At 44.4% G+C, this 21567-nt stretch overlaps 1 protein-coding gene across 2 annotated transcripts in view; it reads right to left on the bottom strand.

The window, feature by feature from the left end:
• LOC144818446 (lysine-specific demethylase 4C-like) overlaps positions 1–21567 on the bottom strand; it is a 1795190-nt gene that overhangs the window by 804328 nt on the left and 969295 nt on the right. The window contains exons 11-12 of one of the 2 annotated variants that reach the window (XM_078675868.1): positions 2171–2580; positions 1638–1709 (exon numbers count right to left, since the gene is read on the bottom strand). In XM_078675868.1, the coding sequence (XP_078531994.1) occupies positions 1638–1709; positions 2171–2580 (482 nt within the window). The remainder of the gene's footprint in view (positions 1–1637; positions 1710–2170; positions 2581–21567) is intronic. The other variant, XM_078675869.1, reaches the window with a different exon arrangement.

The following is a 21567-nucleotide window of genomic DNA, read 5'->3' as shown; positions in this document are numbered from 1 at the left end:
GCATAAAGCTTGTGGTCGGGAGGGTGCGCAGTTCCTCAGTGCATCTAAATATCGAAACTTTTATTCTTTGATTTTCTCAGCAACTACTGAACGGATTTACACCATTTAAGAAAAAGAGTTCTTTCTGAAACAAGGGCTCCCTTTATGACAAATTTGGTGTAATTCCATTCAGCAGTTCGAGCTGTAGCCGTGTCTAAAGTTTCCTATGGTAAATAAATATAATTTTTGTCCTCTTTTTTTTAATTTCTTAGGAACTACTGAATGGATTTACACCATTTAACAAAAAAAGTTCTTTCTGAAACAAAGGCTACCTTATTGTCAAATTTTGTGTAATTCCGTTCAGCAGTTCGGGCTGTAGCCATGTCTAAAGTTTCCTATGGGAATTAACATGGAGAAAAGAGTTTTGGGACCCCCCTTTTTTCTCGGCCCCCGCTTGTCGAATCACCCAGAAACTTTCATGATAGGAGCTGACCGGAGCGCAACACGAATTTTGAAAAATTCACGAAGATTCGTCAACCGGCGCCAAATGCTTTTTGAATAGAAACAAGGTCCTAACTGTAACTATCTACTGCCGACCGCCAGTAGGAGATATATATATATATATACATATACATACACACACACACACTGAAAGTGATGTTTTATGGTAATATGATTATAACATACATTTAAAAATAAAACAGAAATGCGTTAAAAAAAGTTACAATTAGACGTTGAAAAGAGATCAGAACTAACGTTTAAAACCATTGAAATTTTCCAACTAAAGTTCAGTGAACTAACTACAACTTGCAACCATGACATGTACTGCTTATTCTGTCAGATATTACATAACTCATGACATGTTCAATGACAATATTGGTGATATCACTGATGACAACTCAAATGACAAAAACCCTGCTACACCACTCGACCCAATCCTAACCAAGCAAGGCAGACCTAATTGATGTGTTGCATATCTTTTTATGTTCTTTTAAAATTTTACATACATTCAGGCCAATGCACTCTTGATACAGTGACTGCACTGGAGTGTGTGATGGCTGTATAAGGCCTAAAGAACAGGACTGCTTATATCTAAAACTTTAACATTGAGCAGCTAATCAAATATGTTGGCCAGATTGTCAAGTTTTCTGAGGCTCAATCTGACAGGACAGTAAAAGGAAAATCTCCATTCTCTGAAGCTCTTTAATAAACAAGGCAGCTAAAATGTAGTAACAGGGAAAGGTGACCTTGAATTTTCCCTCTCTAAGGAGAGAGAAAGGTCGCAGTCAATTTCCACATACAACCTATGTTTTCAACAATAAGCACTGCTCATCGTCGCTGTAACAAGGAGTCGAGCGTGAAGCTGTCCCCTGCGCTCTCCAGAGAGTACCGTGCACATGGAAGGCATATAAAATACAGGTGTTCGTGATGGGGTTAAACTCATTGATCAGTTGCTGGAGGGATGCTGACTTCGAGCGTGATGGCACAATAAGGTATTGAGGGCAACTTTACCTGAATTCGCATATTATAAAAATACATCAACGCAACTATGTTAGACAGCAAGTCATTACTTGGGTAGGAAATCACAGCTGCTACAGATAAGAGATTCTTCAACAGTATTTGTCTGACTCCTAACACTCTTACTTCTAGTAAATTACCTCTGTCGGGAATGAATGAGAGGCACACGTCAGTCTTCCGTTCCTAGGGCTTAGGAAATCTATGCGTGGCCCCTATAATTTGAGGGAAACACAATGGCTTTAATATTGTGAGCTATGATTGTGGTTAAATAGTTCCATATCACGGAAGAAGAGTGTTGTGAGATTATTGAAAAATACCCAATGTCCATTAACAAGGCCCTCTTTAAGTTTCTGCTGTTGAATTGAGCATGGGAGAATGGTGCACGTGGCTCTAGACACATGCTGTACACATACCTCACTTACACCCACTACTTTTGTGCACACTGCCTTCCTCACTTCATGGTTCTTACCTAAGCATGTGGATGAAATGTGTGAAAATAGGACCACGTTCCATGCCATGAAGTGAAAAGCACATTGTCTGAACAAATCCTGATTTATTCTCGCTAGCCTACAACTAGGTTAGATTAATATTGTGTTTTTTATAGATAAAAATAACTTTCACAATGTACCATCGTGAGCATTTTTAAGCTTTCAGCTTGAATAGGGTGTGCTACCTTGTCAGCATCCATGTCACCATCGGTGACATCAAGGTCGCTGCTGTCCTCCTCAGAAGAGGCACTACTAGTTTCTTCTTTTTCATAGCGCTGTGCCTCTGAAAGTATACATACATTAGTCCTCTGACATGACACAGTCTGCTTTGATTCATCCTCGGACTTGACCTCACCCTCTAGTTTTGTCCAACTAGTTTGGGTGGGCATGCATACAGGCTGTTCCGCAGGACCAGAGGATACAGCATTGCAATCTGCCATGTCATTCTCTTCAGTTTTTATTTTGTGGAGTTCAGGTGCAGTTTGCTGTTCTTCTGTTTTAATTATTTGGAGATCGGTAGATGTTCCCCTTTCTTCAGTTTTAATTGCCTCTACATCAAGAAGACTGCTGAGAACAGGTGGAGAATCCGTGTTCCCTAGAGAGATGAAAAACATTGTTTTGTTAATACATTTCCCCTTGCATCCATACATCACCATAATCCTGACATGCTCACTTCATGGAGAGCTGCATTGAACCGCACAATACCATTACTTTTCCCACTGTACAGATAAAATCTTAGAGCTACCTAATTGAAACAGTTACTTAAAGCTGCACAGAAAGTATAGGATTATTTTTTCACTAAAATATAGGTTGCAAAATGCTATAGATTTTTGGAAGCTCAGAATGTAACGTTCGGTTTACTTACCTGTAAGGTCCATCACACAAGTCCATCTCTTCCGAATCGTACCATGTTAGGTCTTTACTGCTCTTGTTTCTTTATCCTTAAACTGCAACCATCAAGTCACTGGATCAAATGGTGTGAATGTTTTGTGTGCCACATCCTTACATGGGCAATATCATAGTGCTGCATTCTGTTGCTATACTGGCAGATTTACTGCCCTGCATCAGGCAGCAACGTATGCTTCCACATAATGAATCCAACAACAAGTACTGAATCACACAATGCAGAACTAGCAACAGATTCAAGTGGTACAAATAGCGTAAATACTACATCAAGGTGATGAAGGTTCGAGTTCGGTGGCGCTCTCAAAAGAGGTCTCCCGGGAGAGGCTGTCTTGGGCTCTTTTGTTTGAATTTCAATTGGTCCTTTCTCTTATCAGACAGTAAAAAGAAGGGTCAATGAGGTTTGTGATTCTTTAATTACGCATGAGGTCAAGCCTTCGAGTGTAATTTTACGGTCTAGTAAATGCACAGTTTGTTTGCAGGAGTAGGTGGTCAGCCGATTTTTATTATTCTCTGTGCAATGGGGAACCACAGACTTAATTTGGCAACCTTGTTGGGCAACTTGCAGTTTGTGTTGTTTTCACTTTAAAGAGAACAATCTAGCCCACAATGGGCTAGATTGCGCTAGCCCATTGTGATTACTAGGGTTGCTCCGAAGACTAGGAGTATTTTCCCTAAGTGAAGTTGGTGTTACAGTTGTGACTGCATTGGCCAATGCTTACAGGCTCTCCACTTTGATCACTCTGGTTATATTTTGGCCTCTGGTGGTGGACCAAATGAAGACAATGTGCTGGGAGGGAGATCAACTATTATGAGGGTGTAGTGGTCTTTGGCCTACGTAGGCAACATAAATGTATATGCATTCACCCTTACATATCGGGGTTGTTTGTAATTGCCATACACAATTCTAATCACAGTAGGAGAATTCTGCAGTTTAACAGGCCATTAGCTGACCTTCCCTAATTATTTTTTTTAAACAATATTTATTGATTTTCCATACATCCAAGAAGGAAAGCAAAGAACGGAAAAAGGACAATAGGAGTTCGGTTACATACCCAAGATGTTTAGATATACAACTGGCAAGTACATTCCAACACCTCAAACTCTCCTCCAGCCACTTATGCGCTGAATTTGTCAACAGGTGATTTTGGAGTAGAAATGTTAAATGTTGATTACCAGGTTTCATGATGCAGAGCTATGTAAATCAAAGGAAAAAGAAGCTCTTGCACTGCTCTAAAAAGGAGGTGATTTTTTTCCATTTTGAGCTGCAATATTGCTTTTCTGAACACTTTTATTTTTATATCCACTAAGTAACTTTGCAGTCAACAGTGGTTCAGGTTGCGCCCTTTCTTGTTACAGCACTAGATCACTTTTGGAACTATTCAGTCAAAGATTAACAGGAAGATTTTGACATTTCCTTGTAAGCAACTGAGGATAAACATTTATCGGGTTTTATAGTATAGACACATTTAGGAAGAGATATACCACTTTACATGTTAGTGATTGCTTAAATCGTTAGCAATAACAGTGTGGATGGGGGTCGTAGGCAAAAGGAAGGGAAGATGGCCTTAAGCGAGGAACTGCTCTCTCCGCTCTTCTTCACCGATATATATAATATATATATATATATATATATATATATTATATATATATATATATATATATATATATATATTGCAGTATATGCCTGGGTAAAAATATGTTGGTTACGAGTATCTGATTTGGAACATAACAGTGACCGCCTTATAGGTTTTGAACCTCCACTTTGTACTGAATCAATTGCTCTGCAGTGCAGCCAGTTAGGAAAGCTCAGAGGCTCAGATGGTCTGCTGAGGGCCCGGACTGCAATTACACGGAAGGATGGGGCCCAGGAAGACAGACCAACATTACCACCCCCCCCTTCTCTGCTACTGCGCCGGTAGGTGTGTGACTGGTCAAACCCCGACTGAGCCCACAAAACAGCCCTCTAATCATAAATTCCTACTATGGATGTTTCTTAAAAACCACTTGGGCGGGCCCTGATGCAACGGTTGGAACGCATGTAAGTGTTCGTCCTTACTTCCGCTTTCAAGAGCAGCTCAAAAGAGTAGAAAGCTGTCACAGCTCATATCGTGACAATGTTTGAGGCGAGTCTCCGTGACCTATTCCGAGGTTGCCCAAAACATATCGATTGCCAGCCATCAAGGACTATATTGACTTTCCAACACTTGACCAAGAAGGCAGATGCAACGCTAATCTTGCCTAGGACTAGAACAAAATAAGGTTAAAACTGTCACATCAGCACGTAGGGCAATGGACTCTCCATGACCCGGTCTTCTGCCTGTATTTAAATCTTCCATTGCTTATTCTACTTTACAACTGTATGCTCAGCTCAACATATGTTCTGAACAACCTCTACGGTTGAAGATAAATCATGAGCGACTGCTCACCCATACTATTTTAGCTGCATGAGTGGAGACTAATCCCGCAATAATTTCTAACGTTGTGGCATTTTCATCTGTTGGATCTGATAAAAGGGGGTCTGATACTACCACACAGTTCCCCCACACCTAACTTCTCTGGATATACAAGTGGTCTTAAACTGAGAAATCATCTATATTTTGCGCTGGAACATGTTTATTCTCTGTTTAAAATGGCGGAAATAGATCATAAAGCTAGTCTTAAACGCTCGAAAGCCCCACCACCAAATTCAGACTCACCGGTGAAAAGTTGTTGGTTATCAACGAAACTATGGACAGGACTGGTGTTGTGGACATGGCTCAAAGTACAGGATATGATCGCCCTAAGATCAGATCTTAAAGTAATGTCCGATATGATTTCACATGCTGAATCAAGAATAAGCCTCTTAGAGGATGACACTACCAAACTTAAAAGGGATTTAGATGCCTCCGCGACTCACTGCAAGAGCATCCATAAAGAACCGACTGAATTGGAGGTCAGAAAGAGGGAGCCTACGCATCTTTGGCAACCCAGACGGAGCTGAAGACCAAGTAGGCTCTTCCATCACGTTCGCAGAAAACTGGATCCTGAATTGAAAAGGCATAACATTCACCTACAGAATTGAACTAGACAGTCTATCAAATGTCGACGCTTCCACGCAAACACTCATCAGCATTTACATCCCCTAACAAATCATATGCAAACCACTGTGCTATTAACATGTTGAGTTGATACTGCACTATAGGTAAAAGCACAGATTAATTTCATGGTAAGGCAAAAAGATCAGCATCTCGCAAGGTTACTCTAAAAGCACGGTACTAATTAAAAAGGACTTCTAGCCCTACGGCTTAAACTGTGTGACATGAACATTCCCATTTCTTTCGCAGGCCCAGATGGATTCAAAATCATCTGCAAGGCAAAGCCACAGATTTTCTATGACAGCAGGGATCAGCTTACTTTCTTGGAACACCTTCAAGACTCAGAAATAGACACCTCAAACTCTAAACATCCCTACGTTTTCAGCAACACTGTTTGGCAAGAAACAAGCTGTAACTTCCATTTCTACAAACAGTACACCCTAGCGGCTGAATACTTATTACCCTTTCTTGAAATGCAATGTAATAATTGTGTTTTTCCAACATTAATCTTTATTATCCTATTACTTCTTACATATGATCACAATCTTTACTGGCACTATAACCTGACTCCAATAAGCTAGTTAACTTGTTTCAGCACTTTTGTTTTAGTAGTCTGACATGTCTAGTGAGTGGTTTGTGTTGATTTTAGCAATTGTACGACTTACTCATGACTTGAACCAAACATCTTCCTTTGCTCTATATGTCATGCAAATGGTACACAATTTAGACAATAGTCTGCTTACAATTGTCTGATATTTACTCGCTAATTTCATTTTCAGTACATATAAGTTTTAACTCATATGAGGACTCTGTTGACATGCGTTACTATAACCTTGTGTTCCTTGTGTTTGGTGGCTCTCCTTTTGAGCAACCTTAATTATCAATTACCTAACCTTATCTTCTGTTGATGGGACGGTTCGGGGGAGTGGTCTCTGTTGTGGTTTTCTTCCTGGTTCCTACCATGTGTGTCTGATTTCACAGTTGAGGAGGTGGGTGATGTGTAGAAGGATAGTAGAGGGGTAAGGACGGATCTTGAGCACATTTTTGTTTTTTCCTGCTTTTTTGTCATTCGCTGAGCTGTTATTATTTTATTTCGCATCACTTGCAACCAACCCTTTAGAAAATGTGTTGGTTACCTTGGCCTTTTAATGTGTTAATTTTCGATGTGCACACTCTTTGTGCCCTTACATAGCCTGGAGGTGTATTCTTCTCTTATACTTTACCTAGATCAGCATCCTTTGATCCTTGCCTTTATGGTCAGCCATTCAAATGATTGTTTAAAAATAGTGCCCTTAAATGTCAAAGGGATTAACCTTCGGGTAAAAAGGAAGACCACTGCTGATTACTTATACAAAAGTAAAGGGGTTATCATGTCTCTACAAAAAACTAAAATTACAGACAAAGACATAACTACTTTACATGGTCGCTGGGTGGGTGAGGTGCTCTGCTCTTCTGCCATTAATGAAAAGAACAGTGTTCTCACAGTCTTAGAGAAGAAAAACAAAATGTTGGTTCTAGAGTCTTGCACAGATAAAGAAGGGAGATGGTTTTTTAATAAATTAGTTAAAGCAGGTGAGGAGTTTTACACTTACTGGCTATGCCTTCAATATAACTCACACTTACTGACTATGCCTTCAATATAATCAACGCAAAGTTTTGGAACATACTTAACGACTTACTAACAAAACCCCTAAAGATGCTATTATCTGGAGGAGATTTTAACCTTCCCATGGATATGACCTTGAAAAGACTATCCAATAATAAAGCTCACCGTTCCCCATTGTATAAAATATTTCACAAAATATGTGGTAAATATGCTCTGAAGGATTAATGGAGACATCATCATCCAGTTGAAAGAAACTACACTTTTTTTAACCTATCCTCATCGAACTCAAACTAGAAAATACTATTTTAATATCTGACAACATGGTTAGAGCAATGTTTTAATCCTCGATCAAACTCAGGATTATTTCTGATCACTCAAGCATTACACTGTTGCTCGACTAGACTAAAGCGGCACAAAAAGATAAAAGTTGGCGCTTAAATATTGAAATTTTACAGAACCTGTTACCTTGTAAGTGAATTTAGGTTGCGTATGCAGATTATTTCAAAGACAACGCTGAAGAAGAATTCCATCCACAGTTACAATGGGAGATCTTTAATACAATGAATAGAGGAATTTTGAAACAAATACTGTCCCAAATAAATAAAGAGGAGAATAAACAGGTAGAACTATTAGAACTTGAGATTAAAAAGCTTGAACTACAATTTGGATCACAGAAAGATAGCGCAGTTTTAGATTTACTGAACAATAAAAATATATGAATATAACAAAATGATAAGCAAAAGAGCGGGTCACATGGGTAACAAAATAAAACTGTACAAAACTTTGTAAAGGTACTAAGGCGGGGAGAACACTAATGCGCTATTAAAAGTATAAACAAATAAGTGATAATAAATAAAAAAAGAAGACATTCTGAACCTCAAGAAATGTCTTGAATTTCCTTGGAATTATATAAAGATTAATATGATTAGACCAAAGCTGTTGATTCTGATGAGGGATACATCTACCTAAGGAACCTAAATGTTCCCAAATTCAATAGTGAACACACTTGTCTCTTAAATAAATAAATACTTTAGAGATGCACTCAGTTATCAAACAGCTAAAAGTAAGGAAAGCCTCAGGCCCAGATGGTTTGACAGCAAAATTCTATAAGACCTACTGGGAGGATCTGAAAGACCCATTAATAGATCTTTCCAGGTAATTTGAACCCTCTGGAGAAATCACAGATACATTAGCTGAGGCGATAACTCCTCTTATCCCGAAAGATGGCAAAGACCTAAATATAACGAAAAATTACAGACCAATATCCCCTATTAATCTTGGCTGCAAGATTTATGTCAAGGTTTTAGCTAGGACAGTAGAACTAGTATTACCAGATTTGATCGGATTGCACCAAGCTGGCTTTATGAAAGGTCACCTGGTGAGTGATAATATAAGACTACTCTGTCACCGCATTGAAATAGCTAGACACAAAACATCCCTGGTGGTGGCGGTAGCACTTGATGCTGAGAAGGCCTTTGACAAAGTGGCATAGTCTTTTCTAGTTAATGTACTTAAGACATTCGATTTGGGAGACAACCCCATCAAGATGACCATGGCCCTATGCCAACATCCTAAAGCTATAGTCAAGATTGGAAACATTCTCTCTGAATTTTTCAATTTAAAGCATGAAACGAGGGAAGGGTACCCACTATTGCCAGCGTTGTTCTTATTGGCTATTGAGCCTCTGCTGGTGTCAACCAGAATCCAAACATTACTGGCATCCTATTTTAAAAAAAATACTCCCACCATCCAACACACCAATACATGGCACTACACAGGCTTTCCAATCTATTTTCCTCCAAATGCGTATTCATTTGCTTCCATGTATAAGTATCAAGGACTGTTTTCCTTTTTTTGGTACGCGACAATACTACATTGTGCAACTGTGTCAAGCTGTATACATGTGTAAAACCTGTAATGTTTTGGACCTCGCCTTCGTAATTGTTTTTTCCTTTCAGTATTGTAATTATGAAAACTCAAATAAAGTTTAAAGAAAAATACTCCTTTTAAGACAGCTGCATATTCAGACGATATCATGATTCTCTCAGAACAGGTGGACATAGCAATACCAGCCCTTACTGAAACCACTGATGTTTACTTAAAGGTTGCAGGCTAATCCCTAAATACAGGCAAATCCAAAATCGTCCACTAAACATCCGTTGCAACAAATCTATCCTGGGAAATTCTGACCTAACCTGGCAAAAAGATGCCCTGAAACACTTAGGATTATAATTCAAGGATGATCTCTGAGAATCAGAGAGCCACAATGAACAATCAGTAATCAAGGAGATTAAGTCCATAATAGATTTCTAGCCATTTAATTTACTTACTTGGTGGGTATGGTATAATCAAATAAAATGATCATTAGTCCAATAATTAAGAATGATGCCTATTACCTTCTCGGAGGAGTTATTTTTTTAAATTACTACAGACATGCTGATTAACCAAGTCCTCTGGAATGGAAAGAAACCATGTATTTCAATTAAATAAGTAAGGCTGCTCAAAGATCTGGGCGGCATTATTCTGGTGGATTTCAGAAGATTCCAGTCTGCCTTTCCATTTAATCGGGGAATACGTTGATTTAAGTGTGAAGGCTATTACTCATAGAAATAAAGACATAAAAGAGCACAAAGTATTATATTGATCCACTGATGCAAATGCCCTCTCCAATTTCTCCTTCTCCACCAACAGGTCAAATAGACCCTGCACTTTTCAGTAGAGCTTCAAAGGAGTTTGTCATTGTCAGTTCACTCATTACTTCACATGATGTATTGCATCCAGCATATCCTTAAAAGAAGCAGCGGAAGTAAATGGAGATTTAAGGCCAGGACGTTCAGACAACTTTTCCAGGAGCTTAACAGCACAGGTACCAAGTGGATGCCATCATCAATGCATCCACCTCACAATAAGAATCAAGTATACTCCCCAACAACAATCTCTTCAATCAAACGTTTCTGATTGCATGGAGGTAAGGAATGCAATGAGGCAAAGTGGCCTAGTGGAGATCCCAAAAAATGTAATGGGACGGGAGGGACCACCTTGACTGAACAATGAAGATGTAGCAGGCAAGAAGGTTCACAGCCATCAGATTCACATGTCCATGGACCATGGACCACTGGTGCCAGAAAAGACGTTGAAAGAAGAGCTTGGACCAAAGAACTATAATCCAACAGCTTCATCAGCGTCCTAAGACCTGCTTATTGCAACCTCCAGAACTAAAGTGAGACATGAGAGTACCAGTCTCACAGAACATACTGATACAGTAATGTAATATGAAGTCCAAGACACTTTAGTGGTATCAAACATCTTTATTTCAACTTAATCAATTCCTTAAGTTAATGGCACATACAGCTCAGCCAACGCTTTTAGTTCCCACAAGGGGAACTTCATCAGGGCTTAATAAAACGAAAGCTCAGAACACTGTGTGGAGAAAATCCAAAATCAAAGACGTATTGCGCTGGATGCAAAGGGAATTCCCGGGGCTAAGTCATGCCCAAAAGCGGAAATCCGTATCTCTTGTAAGTGAGTCCGCATCCAAGTCTGACTTAACTTAAGGAAACGATTAACCCCTTCCCTGCGCTGTGAATTCCGGAGAGGCGCGGGAGGGGCTAGGGGGTGGGTGTGGCGCTCCCATACTTATGATGGCTCCACGCCGTCATGAGTCACGGGCGGCGTGTGCTCATGACAGAGTGGAGCCGTCATCACCCCGCCTACTCACTAACGCACAGACGGGGAATTAGTGCCGCGTGGACGGAGCGGCAGCGGCATGACGGCTCCACGCCATCATGAGCACATGCCGCCCGTGACTCATGACGGCGTGGAGCCGTCATGAGCACGCAACGGGTTAAGTTGAAATAAAGACGTTTGATACCACTAAAGAGTCTTGGACTTCATTGCCTGGTGCACCCCCGCTTGTAGCTGCTTTTTCAGGATCTGGAACACAGAGGCCCAACGCAACGGCTGGTGCTGATGTATCAGTGCACAGGACTAGTTACAGAGGAAACTTGCGTGAGATGCAGAGCCATACGTCTGCCGTTGAAACTTTCTTTTAAAATAAGTAATGCAATTTGATGTAAATATTAATTGTAGAGCATTCTGAGACCTAAGAAGGTGTCTGGGTGATAAGGTACAGAGGAAGCACTATAGACAGCTTCTATAGAACATTTAATCGTAAAAAGCCAGGTTTTCAAGACTATCAAATAGTTATAGTTGTTGAAACTCTTGCCAGGTAAAGAGGTCAATAATTCTAAAGTTCTGCTGCTTTAACTGAAATGGCCTGCCCGCCCATTCAACAGCAATACAATGTGGGGATTCTCACCAAAACAGCATTCGAAGCCTTTAGTTTAAGAAATGGGTGAACTTGATGAAATGTCTTTTGGAGATGAAGAAGCATAAAAGACAGTAGCCCAAAAGGTATAAAAGACTCAATTTACTATGCAGAGTATCCTAATAGTCACCCATTTAGAAATTGCAGGCAGAGTATCCTAATAGTCACCCATTTAGAAATTGGCAGCCAATACAATGTGTTGAATGCCGTAGCTGTAGAGGAGAGACAAGACCATCGTAGTGAAAGCCTCAGTACAGCATTTTGAATTAGTTGAAAGTTTTTGAGCAAATCCAAAGCAGAGCTGCGAAATAAACAGTTGTAATAATCTAAGCGACTTAAAACAGTCGAATGCATCACTAATGGATGGGAGTGTACTGGAACAAATGGAAGACGTTTCCATTACAACCACTTAAGAGAGAAGCAGATTGCAGAGTAATAAACATGGAAATCCAAAGACAGATTAGGTTTCCATACTGCTACCTCATGCATGGAGGTCTCCCCCAGAAATTATGGCCAGAAGCCACCAGGAAGAACATGGGAAAGATCATGGCCTGGAACCAATAAGACACCAGTCTTACCTGAATTAAATTTCAATAAATTGTCTGCCAACCCTAAAAGAATACATTCTGGAAAATTCCCCAGAGGGTCAACATGGAATTTTTCAAAGAATTTAAAATCTGTGCGTCATCTGCATAACTCAAAAGAGTGGGTTATTTGTATATAAGCGCACAAACATTAAAAAAGTGTTGGGCTTAACTAGGAGCCCTGTGTGACTCCCTGTTGTAAGAACTTGAACTGAGCCCAATAGATGCAAGAAAGATAAATTGCCTGGTATACAGTGCCCAGATAAGAAACCATTTCTGAGCCGAACCCTGAATACCAACTTCTGCCAGTGCCACACCACGCAAACAATTGATGGACGGAATGCTGAATGAATCATACATTCACCCTCAGTCACACAAGTGCCACAACTAATCGCTTGTTAGACACTGCATTGAATGCAACAGATAAGTCCAGCTGCATCAAGGCTGCCAAATGACCCATATCTGCCAGCATTCAAAGGTAGTCTAGAACAGAGAACAAAGCAGTTTCGGTCCCATGTGATGAATGAAAGCTTACTTGAGCATCATTGAAAACCTTATTGTATTCCACAAAAACTGACAGCTGTACTTGTGTTTTTTCTCAAAGGAAAAGGTAAAAGTAAAATAGGGTAATAACTACTCGTACAGGCTGCGTCTGCAATAATTTTTTTAAGCATAATCACAGCCTTCTTCGATATGTCTGTCAAGGTGGCAGATTGGATAGATTTGTTGCATATCTCCAAAAGAAGGTTGCAATACACAAGAAGCCAACCACTGCCAGACTGCAGTGGGGATAAGATCAAGGGAGACCTTGATAAGATCAACCTGAGTGTATCAGGTAGATCCTTCATAGTTAAAAAATCACAATTCAGAAGGGAAGAAGCAACCATTACACTAACTGGTAAAGGCACCTCTGTGCCATCATATTTCATCATAAAAGAATTAAACGGGCTCAAATCTTTTCAGAGAAAAGGGGAGATTGTCTCTTGTGTATATTCAACTATCTGGACAGAGCAAGGTGGAGCAGAGAGGCCACATTCCACCAAATTCTCAAGTGCAAAAATCGGATGAGCCTGGTGACCTCTGTAGTGAGTAGTACTACTGACCACTTCTGTGAGATTCAACAAAGCTAGGAAGTTTAATAAAGCTATGGCAGAAGAATTATTAGTTTATTTAGCCCATACATTAAAACCTCCCAGTACAATAATATGGCATCACTAATCATTAGTTGGCCAAGAAACCAGATAAAAATCCTAAACAAATCCAAACATGTTCTAGGAAGACGATTAAACCACCAATCATGGCCAGAAACCCTCTGTCCAAACAGGTTATCTTGCGCTAGTTGTGTACTATTTTTTTAAACTTCCTGTCTGGATACCTCAGAGCTGGTTCAGGGAGCTGAATGTCCTGCGACGAAACCTCATTTGGGATGGGTGGTAGCATGGGGTATCACTGGAGGTACTGGAGCCCTGAAAAGGGAGGGGAGATTAGGGGGGACTGGACTCTGAGCTATACTTGCTATCATCTCAGCTACTGTGGTTGGCTAGATGGTTGGCCAGACTTTACACTTAAGATCAAGGGGAAGTGGGGGAGTCCTGCCGCAAAGGTGTCCTAGTTGCTCTGCTGCTGAGTATGGCAATCCAATCTGCTCACCATGGCACTCTGCTGCTGGAAATCGGTGGTCCGGAAGACTCCACACCACCCATTGACACACCCGCTCAGTTTATAGTAGCCATGCCCACATCTGGGGGAGGATTCTTCATGGAATGTAAGTTGCGAGGGTGGACTGCAAAGGGGGCTCGACACTATAGATACTGCTATGTGGAGGGTATGGCTCGTACTCTAAACGATCTGATGAGGGAAGACGGCCTGACCTGGCACAATTTCCGACATGTGCCGTGCTAACTAAGTCAATGCCCCGCCTCTGGGCGGTGGGTCTGGCAGAGTCACTAACGCATGACCTGCAATGGTCTCCATCTCAGCTCCATTAGAAATGCAGAAGGTTACTTGGTCTAATACAAGAAAAAGTGACATTAATATTTGTAGCGGCTTCTCAGAGAACAGAGAACTCATTTGAGATGTAATTCATCCCCTTAAGTGGTAGGAAAAGCTTGCTGCTACACAGTGTCCAGAACTGCAAATGTATACTGAATTATCTGTTTTTGACGTTCTGGAGATAACTACCATGCTGACAAACTTCAAGATGCAGAACTTTTTTTGTGCCCCATATTATAAGGACTGGAGGTACAGGTATGTTGCTGAATTATTTGGAATGATACGACCTTGCCATTAATGTAAAATGTTAGACTTTCAATATAATTTCCGGGCTTTCTCATGATTCTCCCACAAAACCTCACACAAGGAGGGTGCGGAGTTTACAGTATAAGGCCTTTCTCCACCCACTTGAATGTGGCGGCCCTCTGGCAGATGCTGAGTGCTGCCGTCATCTCATCGACAGGTAGGGTGACTCATCGACCTTGGTGGTTGGGCATGGTGGGAGGAGGTGGGAAGGGTGGACCGTGGGAAGGTGGGAGGATCTGGCAAACACGCAGGGACATGGCGGCTGGAGGGTTTCAATTGGCCACCCTCTCTTGGGCTGCGCAACATTTTTGGCTCGATTTCCCAGATCTGCCCTCTCATACACATCCTGGATCCGCTCTGTCAGACTAGGGGGACAGTGTGAGGAGCTGCTATGGGTGGGGGGTCTGTTGATATCAAGGTCCCATGGTGGGTGGCGGGACGAGGGGAGTGGACACCCCATTGCAGCGTGTTTCCCCTATGTCATGGTTTAGTCAGCGCGCAGTTGAGCCCCCCCATACTCCCGCATGACACGTCTTAAAGTAATCATTATCAGCTTCAATGTGCGGGTCCTTAATTCGCCAGCAAAGCGATGCGCTCTTCTTGCCTTGTTGAGAGGCGCTAGGTGTGATATCGGCCTCCTTCAGGAGACCCATCTCATGCGGGTGGACTGGAAGAGGCTTTGTTCCCATTGGTTTGACAGACTATATTTTTCATCAGGGCTTGGGAGGAAGACCAGAGTGGTGATTCTCTTGGCTATGCATTTTCAGGGGAAAGTTCTGGGAATTTACACAGAAGTTGCGGTTCGACTTTTGGCTCTGCGTGTGCTAATGGAAGAGAGGGTGCATACAATCGCGTCGGTCTATAGCCCCAATGACCACCAGGAGGCCTTTCTACGTGAAGCTATAGGTTCACTTTTGGAGTCCCCTGATGAGGATCTCATAATCGAGGGAGACTTTAATCTGGTCCCTGTGGCAGACGTGGATAGGTCAACGCTTAGGGTGGGACACAAGGACTCGATATCTGACACAACGCTTCAGAGTCTGAAGAAAGCTGAGCTTATTGACGCTTGGCGCCATCGTTTCCCAACAACAAGGGAATACACATTCTTTTCCGCCGCTTATCAAACGTATGCTCGGATTGACGTCTTTTGGCCCTCACCGAGAGTCACGGCACCCACGGACAAGGTTTCTATTGGGGTGGCAGCGTTCTCAGACCACTCCCCGATGGTTTTAACAATGCGTCTCCCTGGCGGCTTCCTTCGGCAGAGTTCCTGGCATTTCAACCGTAAGCTACTCACGTATGAAGCTAATGCTACTGAGCTGCGAGACACTATTAAAAGCTACCTGGAAGTGAATGATGTAGGTTTGGTGGGGGTTGACATGCTTTGGGACGCAGTGAAAGCGGTACTCCGCGGACGCAGCGGGCCTCAACAAGTACCGCAAGGCTAAGAGGGAGGAATTGGAGGATCAGATTTGGGAACTGGAAGGTGTGCACCGCCGTACGGGGTGGTCCAAACACGGTGTATACTTACACAGGCGAGGAAGCAATTGCGGGCATTAGATCTGGACCACGCCAAATACACCTTGCTCCGCACTAAGCAGCGCTACTACGAAGGGGGTAACAAGCTGAGGAGATTCTTGGCTCACACTCTGCGGGAGGAGACGGCGGCAAGCAGGGTCGCAGTGCTCGCAACCGAGCGGGGTGAGGTTTTGCGTGCTAATGACATAGCGTCCGCATTTGACGCCTTTTATATGGACCCCACAGTGGCCATGGCATGGCATATGCACAGGCGGCAGCGGTGACTCCACTCGTGGAATTGTTTGCTGCCAACCTGGATGCTGACATCACACCGGCAGAAGTTCTGCGGGTCATCCAAGCACTTTCAGTTGGTAAGGCCCCGGGAGAAGATGGCTTTCCAGCAGACTTCTACAAAAGCTTTGCGTCTGACCTCTTCCCGCCTCCTGGCGCAGCTGTTTAACACCTTCAGTTCCTCCGGGAAACTCACCCCCTCGATGTCCATGACGGAGGTGGTGGTCATCCCAAAGTCGGGCAAGGACCCTCTGGAGTGAGCCTCATATCGTCCCATTTCTCTGCTCAACGTGGACCTGAAGATCGTTACCAGTATTGTGGCTTCAAGGCTTTCTCCCCACATGCAGGGCCTGGTGGATCCCAAACAAACAGGCTTTATTCTGGACCGCAATGGCGGGGATGGGACACGAAGACTCTTCCTCTTATAGGACAAGACACAACAGACCCAGATCCCGATGAAGGCATTCGATCGGGTCCACTGGACCTACTTGCAACAAGTTCTCAGCCGCCTCTGGGACAGATTCCGGGAATGAGTGTGTGCATCACGACCCACAGGCTCGCATCCGGGTTTATGGGGTTGTCTCCCGTCCCTTTCGGATCGGTAGGGGTACGTGACAGTGGTGCCCCCTTTCTCCCCTCCTCTTTGCGCTCTATATAGAGCCATTCGCCGAAAGGGTCTGCCAACTCTCAACGGTCACCGGGATCTGGATGGGCGACAGGGAACATAAGATTTCCCTCTATGCAGACGTGTTACTTTTTTTATTACACCCGTCGCTATCTCTTCCCCCTCTACTGGTGGAGGTTGAAGCTTTCAGTGCGGCCTCAGGATTCAAAATCAACTTGAACATGACCCAGGCCTTGAGCCTCACGCTCCCAGAGGCGGACCATCATCAGCTATTGCTACACTTCCCATTCTCTCGAGCTGCTACAGACATCACCTATTTTGGGCTCCGGGTTTTCTCTACTACCGCAAAGACGGCTCAGGTGAACTATACGGCTGCCCTGACCAAGATCCACAGCGACCTGAACAACTGGCAGAAACATACTGTCTCCTGGCTGGGCAAGAGATTGCGGCCGTCAAAATGACAATCTGAAGGAAACACGTTAGTGATAGATTCCTACCCTTAGAATATCCCCAGGCGTCAGACTGGATCCGGAAAGTTTTTCGTCAGCAGTACCGCTGCACGTTGGTAGGTGGCATCGTGGAGCTCCACGTCCGTCGCTGGCGTCGTAAGGGCCGAGATGGCTTCACAGAAACTACTTAGGCGCCACTCATACGCGCTAACGTCAGTTCTTTCTTTTTTCACGCCAGCCAGTGCAGATCCGGTTAGAGCACGTACCCTAGTCACTTTTTGACTAATTTTTTTGAGACTTCTGTCTCTACTTCTTGACTCCTGGTGCCGCGAAGGGATGCCTGGATTTAAATCCTGCAGGGCCTGCCGACGTACGATGTTGGTGGCCGACCCCCACAGCGTTTGTCTCTACTGTCTGGAGTGCGACCATGACTCCCAGTCATGTTCCGACTGTCTGGCCATGTCTCCGAAGGCTTTGCGGGAGCGGTCCCGAAAAGCCGGAGTGTTGCGGCCTACCCACCCTATCCGGGTCCGTTGGCAACTTCGGCCCAGGTGCAAGAGTTTCTTGCCGCCATGGACCACCTTTTCAGGCCTAGGTCTCCCGCCGGTGTACCTTCAGGCCCCGCGGTCCCAACTGAGGGCCCTTGCATTGCTGCTGGCTCCGCCACCAGCGGCTCCGGCCCCGCAAGGTCCTCTGCCGGCGGCTCCGGCCCCAGCACCCCCTACTGCTCGTTCCCGGCGCCGCAATGGAGCCCATTTGTCCCACCTCCACCCTTGCCCGGGTTTTGGGACAATTTTGCTCCGGCTTGGGACCCTAATTGGGACATGGAGCCGGATTGTCGCCGTTAGAGCATTTGTATTCTTCTGTGCCTCCCCCACCGCTGCAGCCTGTGCCTCAGGCCGTGGAGGAGGGGGATGACTGGGAGGGGTCGGAGGACCCTCTTGCATGGCAGTGCAAGTCCGAACATGAGGCGGAGGAATCTGAGAATACAGGTGGCCTTGACCTCTCCTCTGAGCTTGGATTTGTGTCTCCTCCTGCTGTCATGGAGGAGGGCACCACATATACGGTGGTTCTCTGTAGAGAAGCTGAGGCCCTTGACCTTGATTTGCCTACTGTCACTCTCAAAATGAACCTCCTTACTGAAGTGCTTCAGTCGGCGGCAAGTTCTACGGAACCTCTGCTTCCATTCAATGAGGCCTTTGATGAGCACCTGGTCTAGACCAGCCACAGGGGTTCCTGTGGATAAGAACATAGCCAGGCACCGGGTGGCCCTGCCTTTTTAACAAATCATCCGACTCCAGAGAGCCTGGTCATTCAGGCCTCCACTTTCCAAAGTGCATTCTCTACCGCCTGCCGGATAAGGAATCGAAGAATCAGGAGCAGTTTAGCAAAAAGTTATTTTCCTCTGCCAGCTTGGGGTTGCGGTCAGTCAACACTGCATGCCTCTTGGGCCGCTACTCTCACGCTGTGTGGGACACGGTGGCACAGACACTGACCCAATGTCTGGATGAGGTTAGGGCTGTACTTACCCAAGCTGTTGCGGAGGGGAAGGAGACTGTGAAGTTCGCCATTCACTGTGGGCTGGACACCGCAGATTCTTTGGGGAGAGCGTTCCCCACAATGGTGGTCCTGCGTCGCCATGCTTGACCGCTGTCCACGGGGTTTTCAGGGGATGTCCAGAGTTCCCTCATGGACATGTCTTTTGATGGTACTTGCTTGTTTGGCAATAAGGCAGACCGAGAGCTGGAGCGTTTTAAGGAGTCTCGGGTCGCGTATCCCAGTAACAAATGCTACTGTCAGTGTCACCGCTACCGCGTGTAAATGACAGGCTCAAGCTCCGATCGATCGGCGCGTGATCCCTTGGAGAGTAGGTTGCAGGTACGAAGGAAAACAGCAACCACTCGGTCCGGTGTGAGTCACAAGTGAGGTGAATAGTGGTTACCCCAACAGCCCTGATGAAGTTGCATAAATAGGAGGCAACAAAATATGTGGTGTGGTGAATTGACGTTTCCTACGAAATTGAACAATTAGACACTAGGCTAGTGGTAATGTGCCGTGCTTTGGAGGAAGTTTTGAAATGTCTTATAAACTCCCCAGATGTCTTCTTAATAGATATAGTTGTTCAGGATTGGTCAGGTCTACTTTTGTTTATAGTTTTGAATGGGGCATGTTTTGGGACTAGATGAACAGTTGATGTTAATTAGCTCAAAAGTAGGAATGAGTTCCACTGGTGAGACAGGCGATTGCCGCCAAACAACGTCCATAGCCATGTCGCAAGGTTACTAGAGGTTTTTTAGGTCGAGCCAAGCGCTGCTTGCACGACTTTTAGTAAGGGGATTTTCAAAGTGCTACCCACAAGCTTTTCCTGGCCTCAAGCTTGTGTGCACGCTCGCGTGCACATGCGCAGCCGCCATCTGCCTTTCTTCTCTCTTCCTCCGCATCAGAAGAGACAAACCATTCTTGGTGAAAGGTCGCAGTGGGAGTTGGAATGCTTTGCACAAAGATTAGAATACAGTTCCATTCTGCTGTCAATATCTCCATTGCCAGATTCCTATCAGACATGATGTCATTAGCTCTCAGGAGGAGGTAAAATGTGCGCTTTGAAAAAGATGGGCCGGTATGGTGGTGAGAGTTTTTAAGTTACTTTTGGGTTCAGTTGTTACACCTGTGCTCTGTCTCGAATTAAAGCTCAACTGCTTGAAACATTATAGAAAGCATTTTCTGGGGGCGGCTTCAAAGCGTTCAGCCTGACATGAGACGGCTGTGGGGATCTGGGCATCTACTGTGCAAGCATCTGAACCCCACAAAGATGCTCATTGTGTACATGGAGAAGGAGATCTGAGCTGTCATCGCTGCTCAGTTGTCTACAGAAGAGATGAATACATATGCACTCGAAGTGGCATAATGTTACGTTTCCGCCCGAGTCAAAACATCAAAAAGGGTGCATTTTTGCAGGAAATATGCATGTTTGGACGTCCTATAATTATCCCCACCATCTTTGACAACAGTCATTCATTTTGCAGATGTGAATACAATGTGATTACACATAGAGGAACCCAGTACAAGACCAGCAGACTCCTTAGGGGAACAACACTGGAAAATGTATTTATTAAAAAAAAGCATGTTGTATTCCTGTCGCTTCTCTTTCTGTATCGCGTTGACTTTCTCCTTTCTTTAATTTACTTGTTTAGTTACTTTCCTCAGTCGTTCCCTTGTCTTTCCATTTCAATGTCTATCTCTTCCCTTTCCGCCCCCTTTTCAAAGCCCCGTCCACTGTATAGCGTTTTACATGAGGACCTGTTACGTTGCACAAGGACACATTATTTTTTAAGTCTCGCCTGAAGCAGCGTGCATCACTCAGCGCCACCACAGCTGCACTCAGCGCCACCACAGCTGCACTCAGCGCCACCACAGCTGCACTCAGCGCCACCACAGCTGCACTCAGCGCCAGCACAGCTGCACTCAGCGCCAGCACAGCTGCACTCAGCGCCAGCACAGCTGCACTCAGCGCCAGCACAGCTTCACTCAGCGCCAGCACAGCTTCACTCAGCGCCAGCACAGCTTCACTCAGCGCCAGCACAGCTTCACTCAGCGCCAGCACAGCTTCACTCAGCGCCAGCACAGCTTCACTCAGCGCCAGCACAGCTTCACTCAGCGCCAGCACAGCTTCACTCAGCGCCAGCACAGCTTCACTCAGCGCCAGCACAGCTTCACTCAGCGCCAGCACAGCTTCACTCAGCGCCAGCACAGCTTCTCTCAGCGCCAGCACAGCTTCACTCAGCGCCAGCACAGCTTCACTCAGCGCCAGCACAGCTTCACTCAGCGCCAGCACAGCTTCACTCAGCGCCAGCACAGCTTCACTCAGCGCCAGCACAGCTTCACTCAGCGCCAGCACAGCTTCACT

The sequence above is a fragment of the Lissotriton helveticus genome, chromosome 2_1 (genome assembly GCF_964261635.1).
Source record: "Lissotriton helveticus chromosome 2_1, aLisHel1.1, whole genome shotgun sequence".
NCBI classification, from domain to species: Eukaryota; Metazoa; Chordata; class Amphibia; order Caudata; family Salamandridae; genus Lissotriton; species Lissotriton helveticus.
This window is presented reverse-complemented; position numbering and strand designations above follow the sequence as displayed.